The sequence below is a fragment of the Oryctolagus cuniculus genome, chromosome 1 (genome assembly GCF_051225735.1).
Source record: "Oryctolagus cuniculus isolate XC-2025 breed Fujian yellow rabbit chromosome 1, ASM5122573v1, whole genome shotgun sequence".
NCBI lineage: Eukaryota > Metazoa > Chordata > Mammalia > Lagomorpha > Leporidae > Oryctolagus > Oryctolagus cuniculus.
Window position 1 is genome coordinate 14340674 of NC_142867.1, and position 12833 is coordinate 14353506.

General features: G+C 42.2%; 1 protein-coding gene across 50 annotated transcripts in view; it reads right to left on the reverse strand.

Moving 5' to 3' along the window:
* Window positions 1-12833, reverse strand: part of CTNND1 (catenin delta 1) — a 68715-nt gene that overhangs the window by 9549 nt on the left and 46333 nt on the right. For 28 of the 50 annotated variants that reach the window (XM_089308823.1, XM_089308852.1, XM_089308845.1 and 25 more), the window contains 10 exons: window positions 9286-9749; window positions 7136-7319; window positions 6116-6233; window positions 4685-4838; window positions 4256-4273; window positions 3766-3834; window positions 2170-2297; window positions 1920-2070; window positions 878-1070; window positions 426-540 (listed from right to left, as the gene is read on the reverse strand). In XM_089308823.1, coding sequence (XP_089164949.1) covers window positions 426-540; window positions 878-1070; window positions 1920-2070; window positions 2170-2297; window positions 3766-3834; window positions 4256-4273; window positions 4685-4838; window positions 6116-6233; window positions 7136-7319; window positions 9286-9749 — 1594 coding nt within the window. The remainder of the gene's footprint in view (window positions 1-425; window positions 541-877; window positions 1071-1919; window positions 2071-2169; window positions 2298-3765; window positions 3835-4255; window positions 4274-4684; window positions 4839-6115; window positions 6234-7135; window positions 7320-9285; window positions 9750-12833) is intronic. The other 22 variants (XM_089308816.1, XM_089308742.1, XM_070070065.2 and 19 more) reach the window with 1 other exon arrangement.

A 12833-nucleotide genomic window follows, 5' to 3' on the forward strand; every position in this document is an offset into this window, starting at 1 on the left:
TTGTAAGAGTTCAATATTCCATAGTCAAAAAAACTGATATTATGCCTGCTATTCATGTTCCTAAACAGGAGATTACCAAGGTTCAAAGCACTCAAACTATTAGAAGAAAACCATCATAGAAAATGATAAATACCCACACAGGGCAGCAGATCTGGGAAGCCATCACACAGGCCACCATCATTACTCATCACCATAAACACTCTCAGTACATTATGACATACATGGAGACCAGAGCTGTTTCAGCAGTGCCTTCTCTTTTGAGGAAGAATAAAACTAATAATTTCTTTACTAACTAATGTGGGTTTAAAAAAAAAGTGTGATGACAGGGAAAAAAAAAAAAAACAAAAAAAAAAAACAAAGAAGGCAGAAGCATTACCCTGAAACCAAGAAAAAAAAGGCAAAATTCTTGCTCTCCAGTGTTATACCTGGAAGTCTGATTTCTTCCATCCTTCTTTCTCCAGTGGCTTCCGCAGTTCTTTATACCCCCAGATTGTCTGTAATACAAGTGCTGCGGCTCGAACTTCCTTTTCTGAACGATTCCTTTTGAGGAAAGTAATACCATAGGGAAGTTGGTTATAAGACTAGGAAAGCAGCTTAGAATTTATACCTTCTAATTAATGGAAGAATATAAGCCCTAAAATGGGCGAAGTAAGTTTTTACCAAGCCCTGTACTCTGTCCCAACAGCAATACAAAACAGTGCTCAACATAAGAGTCCACTTTAAATTTATGGATCAATATTAAGGCAGAAAAATCCAGCAATATCACTCCACACGGAGGTAAGAGGAAACAATCTGAGAAAGCAAGGAAGGGAAGCTCCTTGCCAGCAACCCCCTCTCTGTTCAGATTCCTCCAGCTGGAGTTAAATGGTGAGCTCACCCTGATTTGTTGATCAACACCAGCTTCTCAATACCCTGTGTCTCTCGAAGCTTTTTGGCAGCCTCCAAGTTCTCGGCAATAACCTCATTGATGGTGTTCAAAATAGAGACCACAGTGTCCTCAGAGAAATTCCAAGAGGAGTTCTGCTGTCCCCCGGGCAGATTCTTCACCAAGTTAGGAATAGCATGTTTACCTATAGCAGTAAGACAGAAGGAACGCATGCAAGGAGAACAGGCAGGTCAGGCCCTGAGGAGCCACTGACTGCAACTAACTGCGGTCATACAATTGACCTCATTATTCTATAGGACTGCCATATCACAAAGGAGAAGGACTTAGAATAGCCAAGGATTTACTGTCCTGTCCCTACTATTCCTTTAAACTCCCCTTCTTCAACCACACTGAAGCAATGTTTACACTGTATAGCAAATATACTACACCCAGTCCTTTCAGATACTCCTAACAAAAGCAGAATGCTAATTACTACAATAATTCAGTGGCACAGAGTCATGAATTTTTAAAAAATAGGTAATCTGGGCTATGCCTCTAATTTGTTACATACTATAAACCCTGGACAAATTACTTGGTTTCCATGACCCTCAGTTTCCTTATCTGATACACAACAGTACTTCAAAAAGTTTGTGGGAAAACAGAATTAAAAGATAAGTTTATTCTGGTGCCAAACAATTTTGTAATCCATGCAGGTTTTTCATAATACCTATTTCCCCTGAAATACTTTTATATTTTAAAAAATTGGCCTTTGCAAAGTGGTGGGAATTAAGTGAAAAACAGACACACATGCTTAACAATGCACAGTACCAAAACAAGGGCTCAAAAAAATGCTACCAATTATCATTCTGTTTTTGTAGCCATCACTTCCTGTCCTTCCAAGAAGTAGTCAACTTCAACTCTCACCCTTGGATTCACAAACCATGGACAGCTAGAGTCCCTCACTTATGTCATTTCATTAAAGAAATTATGAGCACCTGCTAGAAGACAAGTATATACTAGATGCTGAAATCACAGTCAGCTTTCAATTCCTCACCAATCAATTCTTTGTTGCGGGCATCCACAGCCAGATTCCTCAGTGCTCCAGATGCAGCTTTCACTACACGCTCGTGTTCACTGGTCAGGAGGTCAGCTATGGCAGAAAGAGCCTTTTCTTGACGCAGGGCAGAGCGGATGTATCGACCATACTAGAAATGGCAGAAAGAGGCAGAACAGATTACAAAAATGGCGGCAAGCTAGTTATCTAAGTTCTCCCTATTCAAATCCATTTTCTAATAGGTTCTTACCGTCCAGCGCCCAGCACACAAGTTCTGGATAGCTCCAGCTGAGGCTTCTAAAATGGCAGGAGTCTTGCTTTCCTTGAGGAGGGAGATATATATCCGAACCACCTCTGGCTGAAATAAGAGTTCATAGCCTGCACAAGAAAGGGCAAGAAGGCAGAGGATGCTAATCAACACCGGACAACAGAACGGCTGGAGTCTGACCTTAGTACTCTGGATTGATGGATTTATGTTCCTTAACCAATCTGCCCCCTAAACTGTCCCAGCCACTCAACAGTATGCTCAGTCACAATATCATGTCTCCTCCTTCTTTTTTTTTAAGATTTATTTATTTATTTGAAAGAGTTACAGAGATAAAGAGATCTTCCATTCATTGGTTCACTCCCCTGAGGGCAGCAATGGCCAAGCCGATGCCAGGAGCCATGAGCTTCCTCCAGATCTCCCACGTGGGTAGCAGGGGCCCAGGTACTCAGGCCATCTTCCACTGCTCTTCCCAGATCATTAGCAGGGAGCTGGATTGGAAGTAGAACAGCCAGGACACAAACCAGCACCCATATGGGATACCGGCACTGCGGCAGTAGCTTTACTTACTACACCACAATGCTGGCCTCACCATGCCTTAAGAATAATTAATCTGGGGCTGGCACTGTGGTGCAGCAGGTAAAACCACCGCCTGCAGTGTTGGCATCCCATATAGGCGCCAGTTTGAGTCCCGGCTGCTCCATTTCCAATCCAGCTCTCTGCTATGGCCTGGGAAAGCAGTAGAAGATAGCCCAAGTCTTTGGGCCCCTGTACCCACGTGGAAGGCCTGGAAGAAGCTCCTGGCTTCGGATCAGCTCGGTTCCAGCCACTGCGGCCAATTGGGGACTGAACCAGCGGATGGAAGACCCCTCTCTCTCTCTCTCTCTCTCTCTGCCTCTCCTCTCTTTGTAATTCTGACTTTCAACTAAATAAATAAATCTTTAAAAAAAGAATAATTAATCCATGGTAACAGCAGAACAGAAAATCAAACATCACATTCAACTCCTCTTTCTCCTTCTCTCCCACTGCTTACCCTGGCCCTGGTTCTACCACGAGTCTGCAGGGAATTCATTTAGCTCATTGACAGCACTCAAAAGATTGATCATCTCACATGAATTATTCTTAACTTAGCCTAGTCATTCTCCCCAGCTTTACTATTATTAAGTAAAAGGGTCCATGGCAGACATAACAACATTTAAAAGCTCCATAATCATGAAATTTTATACCCTGTGAACTTTGGACTCATTGTACTGATGAACATAAAGATACAGATTGTGCTCAAGAAGCTTCTTTTAACAGTAAGGAGTAAGTCCCAGGAACTGCAGTGGCCACAAAGGGTACTCATTAGGGCCTTATAATATCCTGAAGTAATCTGAGTAATTGCCTCAACAAGCATTCCTTTGTAGTTACTGCCCTAATACTATAGCTTCCTAATGCTTTCACCACCACTTCTAATCCTTGAGTAAAGAAGAGAGAACAGTAAACACATTGCATAAAGTCTGCTGTTAGGCTACCAGTGCCATATGTGTGTGGACTATGTTTATGAGACTTTGAGAGACTGAGAGGAAAAAGACAACTTACCTCGAGCAGGACTAGTTCTTTTAGGGAAATCCACTGTATCATTTACTGGATCCTCTGTGGGTTTCTTCCCTACAGAAATGAAAAAGAGGAGGAACAGGAGTAAAGAAGCTTAAGAAAGGAAGACTCCATCAGGCAAATTTTTCATTCTTCAGTCAGAATCTCTGGATCAGAAATGCATCAAGAGGGACAAGAAGGGAGGGCAGAGTCCAGCTTGTCCCAGCAGGGGGCTACACAGAAACAAGGACAGAAAACAGGCAGCAGACAAGACAAGGACAGCCACTGTTGCTATTGCCTGAGTTCCAGTAACAGGGACTGCTGCCCAGAAATAGCATGCCATGACCCATCAGCTCTGAATAGCTAAGATCTTCCTCAACGAATTTTCCTACATGCATCCACAGGGAAGGAAGGGTTAGGCAGGAAATACTAGGGAAGGCTAAAACCAAAACATGCAAATTAGAAATAGACAAGCGCCTTAAAAGATTCCACTCACCTCTGGAGAACCACTCATCTTCCAGTGCGCCGCCCAAGATGGAAAGCAGAAAGAAATGAAAGTAGAAAGCAGGAGAAAGATGTCAATAGAATCGTGAGCAAACAAGCAGGAAAGCACAGAAGAAAAGAAAACACAGTGAACACAAAGGGGGATGGGAGAGAAGGTCCCAGATTACTTGAGTTCTCATCCTTCTTTACCCAGTCATTGCTACCTATACCACCACGACCACCACCACCACCACCACCACCACCACCACCACCACCAAATGAATGATGTACACAACACAAGGGAAGCAGCACCACAGCAAAGACACCCTTGACCAGTAGACTCCCACACTGCTTGGCAAGTCTTTTGTATTTAAACCTAAAAGTGTTCCTTACTTTTCCTTGTCCCACACTGACGAGCAAGGAACAAGAAACTACAACTCACCTTTGCCCTTCTTGGCCCCAAAGCAACTGGCAGCATGTGGCCCAGTATTGTTGGCAACACTGGGAGGCGCCTCTTGGTAACGCTCTGCCTGTGGGATCTCCCGGTGAACTTGATATGATAAGTTCCGAAGCAGGCAAACACAATTCTCCACAAGCTTAGGGACACAAGACAAAAGGCTCAATGAGAGAAGACGGTGCCTATCGTGATTTTCCACCAAATATATTTTCCATAACATGACTGTTAAAATATCAGTCTTCAAAAGCACAGCCCAATCCGTCACCTCATAAGCCTCAGGCTTCTTAATTACAGGCTTCCATGAGCCTGTAGCTTCAGGCTAACGGAAAGTCCATCCATTGGCTTCTGCCACTATTTGGTGTACCATTTTTATTTTTTCTTTTTAAAGATTTATTTATTTATTTGAAAGGCAGAGTTACACAGAGAGAGGAGAGACAGAGAGAGAGAGGTCTTCTATCCAACTGGTTCACTCCCCAGTTGGCTACAACGGCCGGAGCTGAGCCTATCTGAAGCCAGGAGCCAGGAGCTTCTTCCTGGTCTCCCACATGGGCACAAGGGCCCAAGGACTTGGGCCATCTTCTGCTTTCCCAGGCCATAGCAGAGAGCTGGATTGGAAGTGGAGCAGCTGGTTATCGAACCGGCTCCCATATGGGATGTTTGTGGCTTAACCCACTGCACCCCAAGGCTGGCCCTAAGGCAGTTTTCTTTCTTTCTTCCTTCCTTTTCTTCCTCTCCTTTTCCCTTCCCCTTCCCCTTCTTTCCCCTCTCCTCCCCTCCCCCCATTCCCTTACTCTCTCTCTTTTTCCTTAAAGATTGATTTTATTTATTTGAGAAAGTTAGAGAGATCTTCCAACCGTTGGTTCACTCCAAATGGCTGCAACAGCCAGGCCTGAGCCAGACCAAAACCAAGAGCCAGGAGCTTCTTCCAGGTCTCCCAGATAGGTGCAGGGGCCCAAGCACTTGGGCCATCTTCCACTACTTTTCCAGGTGCATTGGCAGGGATCTGGATTGGAAGTTGAGCAGCCACTTCCGAACCAGCACCCATATGGCATGCTGTCATAACAGGTGGCGGATTTACTCACTTTGCCACAATGCTGGCATATGGGAGACCCAGAAGAAGCTCCTGGCTTCGGCCTGGCCCAGCCTGGGCTGTTGTGGCTATCTGGAAAGTGATCCAGCAGATGGAAGATCTCTGTTTCTCCTCTCTAACTCTGCCTTTCAAATAAATAAACCAAATAAATCTTGGAAAGAAAGGATAAAAGAGAAAAACTGTCTTCTTCTAAGTTGAATGCCCACTTTAGAGAGAAGAGACTGGTATAGATATTTACCATTACCTAAAAACTTTAGATGACAGGTCTGCACTACAGTTACTTCAAGGTTCCAGTATAAACAGAACTCACTCAGCTATCAACTTACCTTGCTGTCTGAATCCTTCTGTCCAATCTCAGCCTGAACAATGAAAACGAGGGCATCAACTAAGCCATCACATTCCCGAAGTTTCCGGCGAGCTTCACTCCTCTCTGAGCTTACATTCCTGAGGGGAATTCAAGAGAATATTCAAGACAACCCAAATCCAGATCCTCTCTTAAGATGCCCTCAACATCTCTAAGCTTCCTCAATACCTTTTCTATTTACTGACACAGTCAACACCTATTAGAAGCAAGGCATTGCAGTTGACAGAAAGTTGGTTAACAGGTCCCAACACTCAACTTTAATAACCCTGTAGGTAGGGTGGAGGTTAAAACATATACAAACAACAGGAATTGATACTTCTTGACTGGATGTGCAAACGGGATGGAGCACAGAGATATATTCTATTCCAAAGACGAAAAGATTGCATTACATTTATAGGATATAGAAAGAAGAAATCAGGAAAACATAGACAAAACAAAGGCATTTGAATTTAGCCTCAAAAAGTAAGAAACCTTTCTCTCTCTCTCACTGTCCACTCTGCCTGTCAAAAAAAAAAAAAATTAAAAAAAAAAAGTAAGGAAAGAAAGGCACTGACAGACAAAATAAAGTACTTCCTTCCTTATCTATACCCCATCCTCCTAATATTGTATTCCTTTTGTTGCATTTATTAATGTAACTGAGAGCAGGGACAAACACATAAGCCCAGGCCCAGACAAGCACGTTATGTAGGGTAGGTATTGAATGTACTGAACAAATTTTTACCAAATTAGATGAACAAAGTCAAAAAGAGAAATAAAAGTGAGAAGGATGTAGAGGGAATAGCAAGCGATCAATATAATCATATGTGTTATATGTGTTATAAACCAGAGAGCAGCAACAAAGGTAGAAAGACAGGATGGGTTACAGTATGCTATACAAATAGGAATGGAGATTGAATAACCAGCTAATGAGTCTTTATTTTAAAGAAATTTAAGCCAATCTTCAAAAATTCAGTCTTCATATTCTCAAAGCCACTATCATTACCTAAGGCACCCAGCTGTGTTGGTGAGCACCGACTCCCACTCAATATGGCGTGGCTTACAATCTTCATTAGGTTCCCTTTCCCAACCAGAATGTGGAATGATTACTTCATCTGTCAAGGCGTGCAATGCATGGTCCACAATCTCCATTTTGATTGAGTCATGGGATGAGAGATTCCACAGGGTTCCTGGTGGAGACAATGTATCAGACAGTGCTCCAATACCCAAGACAGCGTGTGGAAAACATCAAAGGAAAACCCCCTAGTCCATCACTTCTCAGCCTTTCCCATGATCAAATTCCTTGTAGTAAAATTCAAACTTTTGTCAGTGGACCCACAATAAAACATGTAGTTTGCATTATAGCTCAACACAAATACACATTTCATGAAATAAAGTTTCATAAAACAATACTATAAACAATGCTGACCTATCTATCCCACAGTTTCACAATCTCAGCACCACTGACACTTTCGGTTAGATAATCTTTTATTGTGGCAAGCTATCCTCTCCACTGCCGGATATTTATCAGTATCCCTGACTGTTACTCATAGATTTCAGTAGAAGTCTCTACTGCTACGCTGTCATAACTTGACAACCAAAAATACCTCTGACATTACACATGTCCTGGGAGGGGCACAAATCACCATCAACTAAAAACCAATAGTCTTTACTATTTCTTTTTCTTTCTTTCTCTTGGAATGCTGACTGTAATTCACAAAGTTATTTTCAATTCATACTAATGGACCATAGTCCACAATATGAAAAACCACTGTTCTAAATAAAGCAAGGACCGGGGCTGGCACTGTGGTGCAATGGGTTAACACCCTGGCCTGAAGTGCCAGCATCCCATATGGGCACCGGTTCGAGACCCAGATGCTCCTCTACCAATCCAGCTCTCTGTTATGGCCTGGGAAAGCAGTAGAAGATGTCCCAAGTCCTTGGGCCCCTGCACCCGTGTGGGAGACTGGGAAGAAGCTCCTGGCTCCTGGCTTCAGATTGGTGCAGCTCTGGCCATTGAGGCCAATTGGGGAGTGAATCATCAGATGGAAGACATTCTCTCTCTCTCTCTCTGCCTCTCTATGTAACTTTGACTTTCAAATAAACAAACAAATCTTTAAAAAATAAATAAATAAATAAATCAAGGACCAAAAGCTCAAATATCCACATGGGCCAGGCAAGTAAGTCAAAACAGACATTTACTTTTATTTGAGAAATATAGATAAAAAATACCTATCAACTCACTGGCTAACTCCCCAAATGCCCACAGTTGGCAGGGGTTGGCCAGGGTCAAAGCTGAGAACCAGGAACTCAATCCAGGTCTCCCACACACTTGTGCCATCACCACTGACTATCAGTGTCTCCACTGGCAGGAAGCTGGAGTCAGAAGCTAAAGCCAGGAATCACATCCAGGCACACCAATGTGGGATGCAAGTGTCTTAACCACTAGCCTACATACCTACCCTATACCCCCCCGGCAGATTTTTTTTTTTAATTACAAGAATGTAAATTTTTTAAATTGACATTTAGTTTTCATATTTGGGAGAAGAACCTCCTATATGGGAGAAGTCAATCACAGATAATAGAATGCATTAGAGATTATTGTAAACCGGTAAGCACATGCTCCAAAACAACTCAGATCCAATAATGCCAGGCAGGAAAACAAACTCATTCTCAGTGTCATCATCTTAACAGAGGTCAAGAATCTGGAGTGGCAAGTGAAATCTTGAATTTTAGACATGAGCAAATATTTAAATTTCAAAATCCCTGAATGATGCAAACCAATCTATAAATTGGATCTGACAACCACATATTTGTTGGCAGCATTCTTGATCAGTACTGAAATAAGATGGTAAAATTCTTTCTCTAATTACTGCTATTAAAAAATGCAAAATATATTGGAATTTTAAGACTGATATTTTTAAATAAAAATGTATTTGGAAGTATGAAGTATTATGTTTTGGCAGTTTGGTGAATGATCCAACTATTATTGAATGTAAATGGACCTCAGATTTGCAAAATAAATAAAATGTACAGATCTCAAAAAAGAAAATTGGATCTGACCCAGCTCAACTTTTATCAAAAGTACAAGAACTGGAAACTCTTATAGCTCCCAATGACCTTAATCTAGCAATTTTCCTTAGGCCTAGGACTTACCAGTAATGACTTCAGTGAGGTCCATATCACGAGCCTTTCGCAGCAGCCGCACAAGGGCAGGAACACCATCACAGTTTTTTATGGCAATTTTGTTATCTTGGTCACGCCCAAAAGAGATATTTTTTAGCGCTCCACAGGCTCCAAGGTGTACTTCCTTTTTTGGGTGGTCTAACAATCCCACCAGTACTGGGATGCCCTTGAGCTTCCGCACATCGGTCTTCACCTTGTCGTTGCGGTAACACAAGTGTTGCAAGTATGCAGCTGCATTGGATTTGACAGCATCCAAGCGGAATCCCAGCATGGCAATCACCTCTGGCAGCTCTGGCTGTCTCCAGTTGGGAGGAGGGGGCCCTCCCTTACGCAGGCTATCCAAGCTTGCTAAGCTTCCTCGCTCGTGCTGGGCCAAAGGAGCCCAATAGTACTGATCCGAAGGCACCTCCTCACCAATCATGTCTTCATAGCTCCTGCAACGTTTTGGAAGGACCAAGAGAAAAGAGAAATACATCAAGTCTAGCTTTGCTGAACATTCTCATTACCATTCACCTCTAAGGAAAGATAAACCTCAGCTCTAGGACACTGATCTTATCTGCATGAATGATATCCTGATCAATTTTCCTTTAATGAGACAGGAAAAATTAGAGTAATTTCAAAAGCACCTGCAATTGGCTTAAAACTACCTTCTTTTTTCTATGAAGTTTGGCTCAGAACGGTAACAGGCATTTAACAAAGTTAATCACAGAGGAACCAAATCCTGATTAATCAGCATTTATTTGTCAGCAGCTGTTAACTTCTCTAGATAGATTAAAATAAGCCTTCAGGGGGCTGGCATTGCGGCATGGTAGGTTGGGCCACCACCTGTGATACCATCATCCAAAATGAGCCTTGGTTCAAGTCCCAGCTAACTCCACTTCTGATCCAGCTCCCAGCAGCAGAAGATGGCCCAAATCCTTGGGCCCCTGCACCCACATGGGAGACCCGGATGGAGTTCCTGGTTCCTGGCTTTGGCTTGGCCCAGCCCCAGCTGTTTCAGCCATCTGGGAAGTGAGCCAGTGGATGAAAATCTCAAGATCTCTCTCTTGCTCTCTCTGCCTTTCAAATAAATAAATAGATTTAAACAAACAAACAAAAAGATGTATTTATTTATTTGAAAGGCAGAGTTACAGAGAGGCAGAGAGAGGTCTTCCATCCCTCACTCCCCAGGTGGCCACAACAGCAGGAGCTGTGCCGATCCGAAGCCAGGAAGCAAGAACCTTCTCCAGATATCCCATGCGGGTGGCAGGGATCCAAGGGCTTGGGCCATCTTCCACTGCTTTCCTAGGCCATAGGAGAGGGCTGGATCGGAAGCGGAGCAGCCAGGACTCAAACCGGCACCCAGCACCCATATGGGATGCCGGCAATGCAGGCAGCGGCTTTATCCCAATAAATAAATCTTTAAAAAGAAAAAAAAAATCTTCAGGACACCAAAGTTAACCAAAGCAATGGACTCAACACCACAGAAGTCGGCAAAGTATGAGAACAGATCTTACTAGCCCTTCACTAAACAGGAAATGAGGTATTAACACATAGGAAACAGGGATAAAACCCTTACACACATTGAAGTATTCAAGCATCTCCTTTCCTATTTTCAGAATAGGATAAAGAAAATAATAAATAATAATAAAGGACTTCTTGCTACATCATATGTAGATCTATCTTTGGTACTGATGAGTTATAAGCTTGAAGATTAATTTTCACAGTTCAACGCAATCCATTTCTGCTGCTCAACAAATGTTTGCAATGATTTTCATCTTTCATTTTCTAAAGGCAATATCTCCAACTATCATGTAGGATGCCCAGCCAAAAGGAACAGAGACAAAGCAAATGAAGGTAAGAGAAAAGTCAAACCAGATTCTTCCTGTTTCAGTACTACTAACCACCACTAGAGGGTGAGTCTGTCACACTATTATTTATTCATAACCACCAGGAAGAAGAAATCCATTCCTTTATCTGTGAGTCGTCTCTCTAGCTCCCACTGGAGGAGAATCTATTGTACAGAACTCTCCAAGTAAGACTGTAGTTTGTTCCACAAAACCACCCCCACTGTCACCAAACATTCAAGGTTATCCTGAGCAGATCTGCTTCAGGTATCAACATCAACCACTCAACACTGATTCAGAGGAACAAGGAATTTAGTTTAAAAGGACTCTTAAAATAACATTAAAACAAAATAAACAGGTTATATGGTTGTTTTAAAACCAGGCTACTAGACTGCATGTTATAAAATTCTATTTTAGTAGCAGAAAAAAAAAAAAAGAAAAACATGGTAGATTTGTTTCCACATACAGGAAAAAGAATTCAAAGGAAATGCAACAACATGTTAACAGTGATTCTTTATCAGTGGATGGTGTGCTTTTCTGGGTTTTTCCAGCTCTGTTTTGAGCATATTTTACTTTTATTTCAATATAAACATTACAAAAGCAATTATTACCAGACTTAAGTCACTCAGGAGACTTCTATCTTACGTGTCCTTCATATATAGACAGTGGATAAAGATATTTTTTCTTTTGTTGTACAAATAACAGCTGTACTCAGATCAAATGACTTGCTTAAGAACACATAGCTAGTGGCTGAGGAACAGCCAGAACCAAAGTAATCACAGCCTCGGTTTGAGTTTAACCTTGTATTACTCTCTTAGGGCTGGAACAGGAAGCAGCAAATGTTCTTGCTAGTCAACAGGTTTAAGTCCAATGCAACCCTGGAACAAAGCCAAGAACCAGGCTCAAAATCCTCTCTATGTCAACCGCCACAGTTAAAAAAAAAAAAAAAAAGACCTAGCCAGGCACACTCACGTGGGTCCAATTACTCTTCACTAATGAGGAAGTCAGAAAAAGCAGACTTACACTGGAGCCAACACCCTAGTCAGACTGCTTCAGTGATAGCTGTTATTCACCATCGCTCTAGCTTGCACCAGCTGAAGTCTGGTACCCCTCCAGGAATAAAAGGTGAGTCACAGGGGAGGTGGATTAGCTACCCAAGACACCTGAAAGGTGAGTGACTCAGGCTTAGATAATGGGGCCTCTACTCCTGCACCCAGCCCAATTCACTATTAGCTAATACTACCTAATATATGAGGAAAATAAGCACCAAGCCATTCACTTTAGAAGGTCATGACCCCACATACAGAAATTCAGCAACAACTACCAGAGAACTCTTACCATCAAGATAGCTGTAAACCTTCCCTTATTTCTTACTATTCCTCTTTGCCTAGAAAACATTCACTGGTAATTCTAAAGCAGGGCTTATAGCTCATGAACCAAACTTATTTTCACATAAGTTATAATTTTTAAAAGCTTAAGAAAAAAAACCAGAACATTTGACAAGAATTATGATTTATAGCCCACAAAGCCTAAAACAGGTCCTTTAGAAAACATCTACCAACCCTCTTCTAAAGCGTTCTATCAAGGTAGCAAGGCAACACATCTACCAGTCCAAACATCATTCACTGCCTTTTCATATCACCAAAGAATACCCAAGAACAAGAAAACTCAGAGTATGCAACTGCTTAGGAA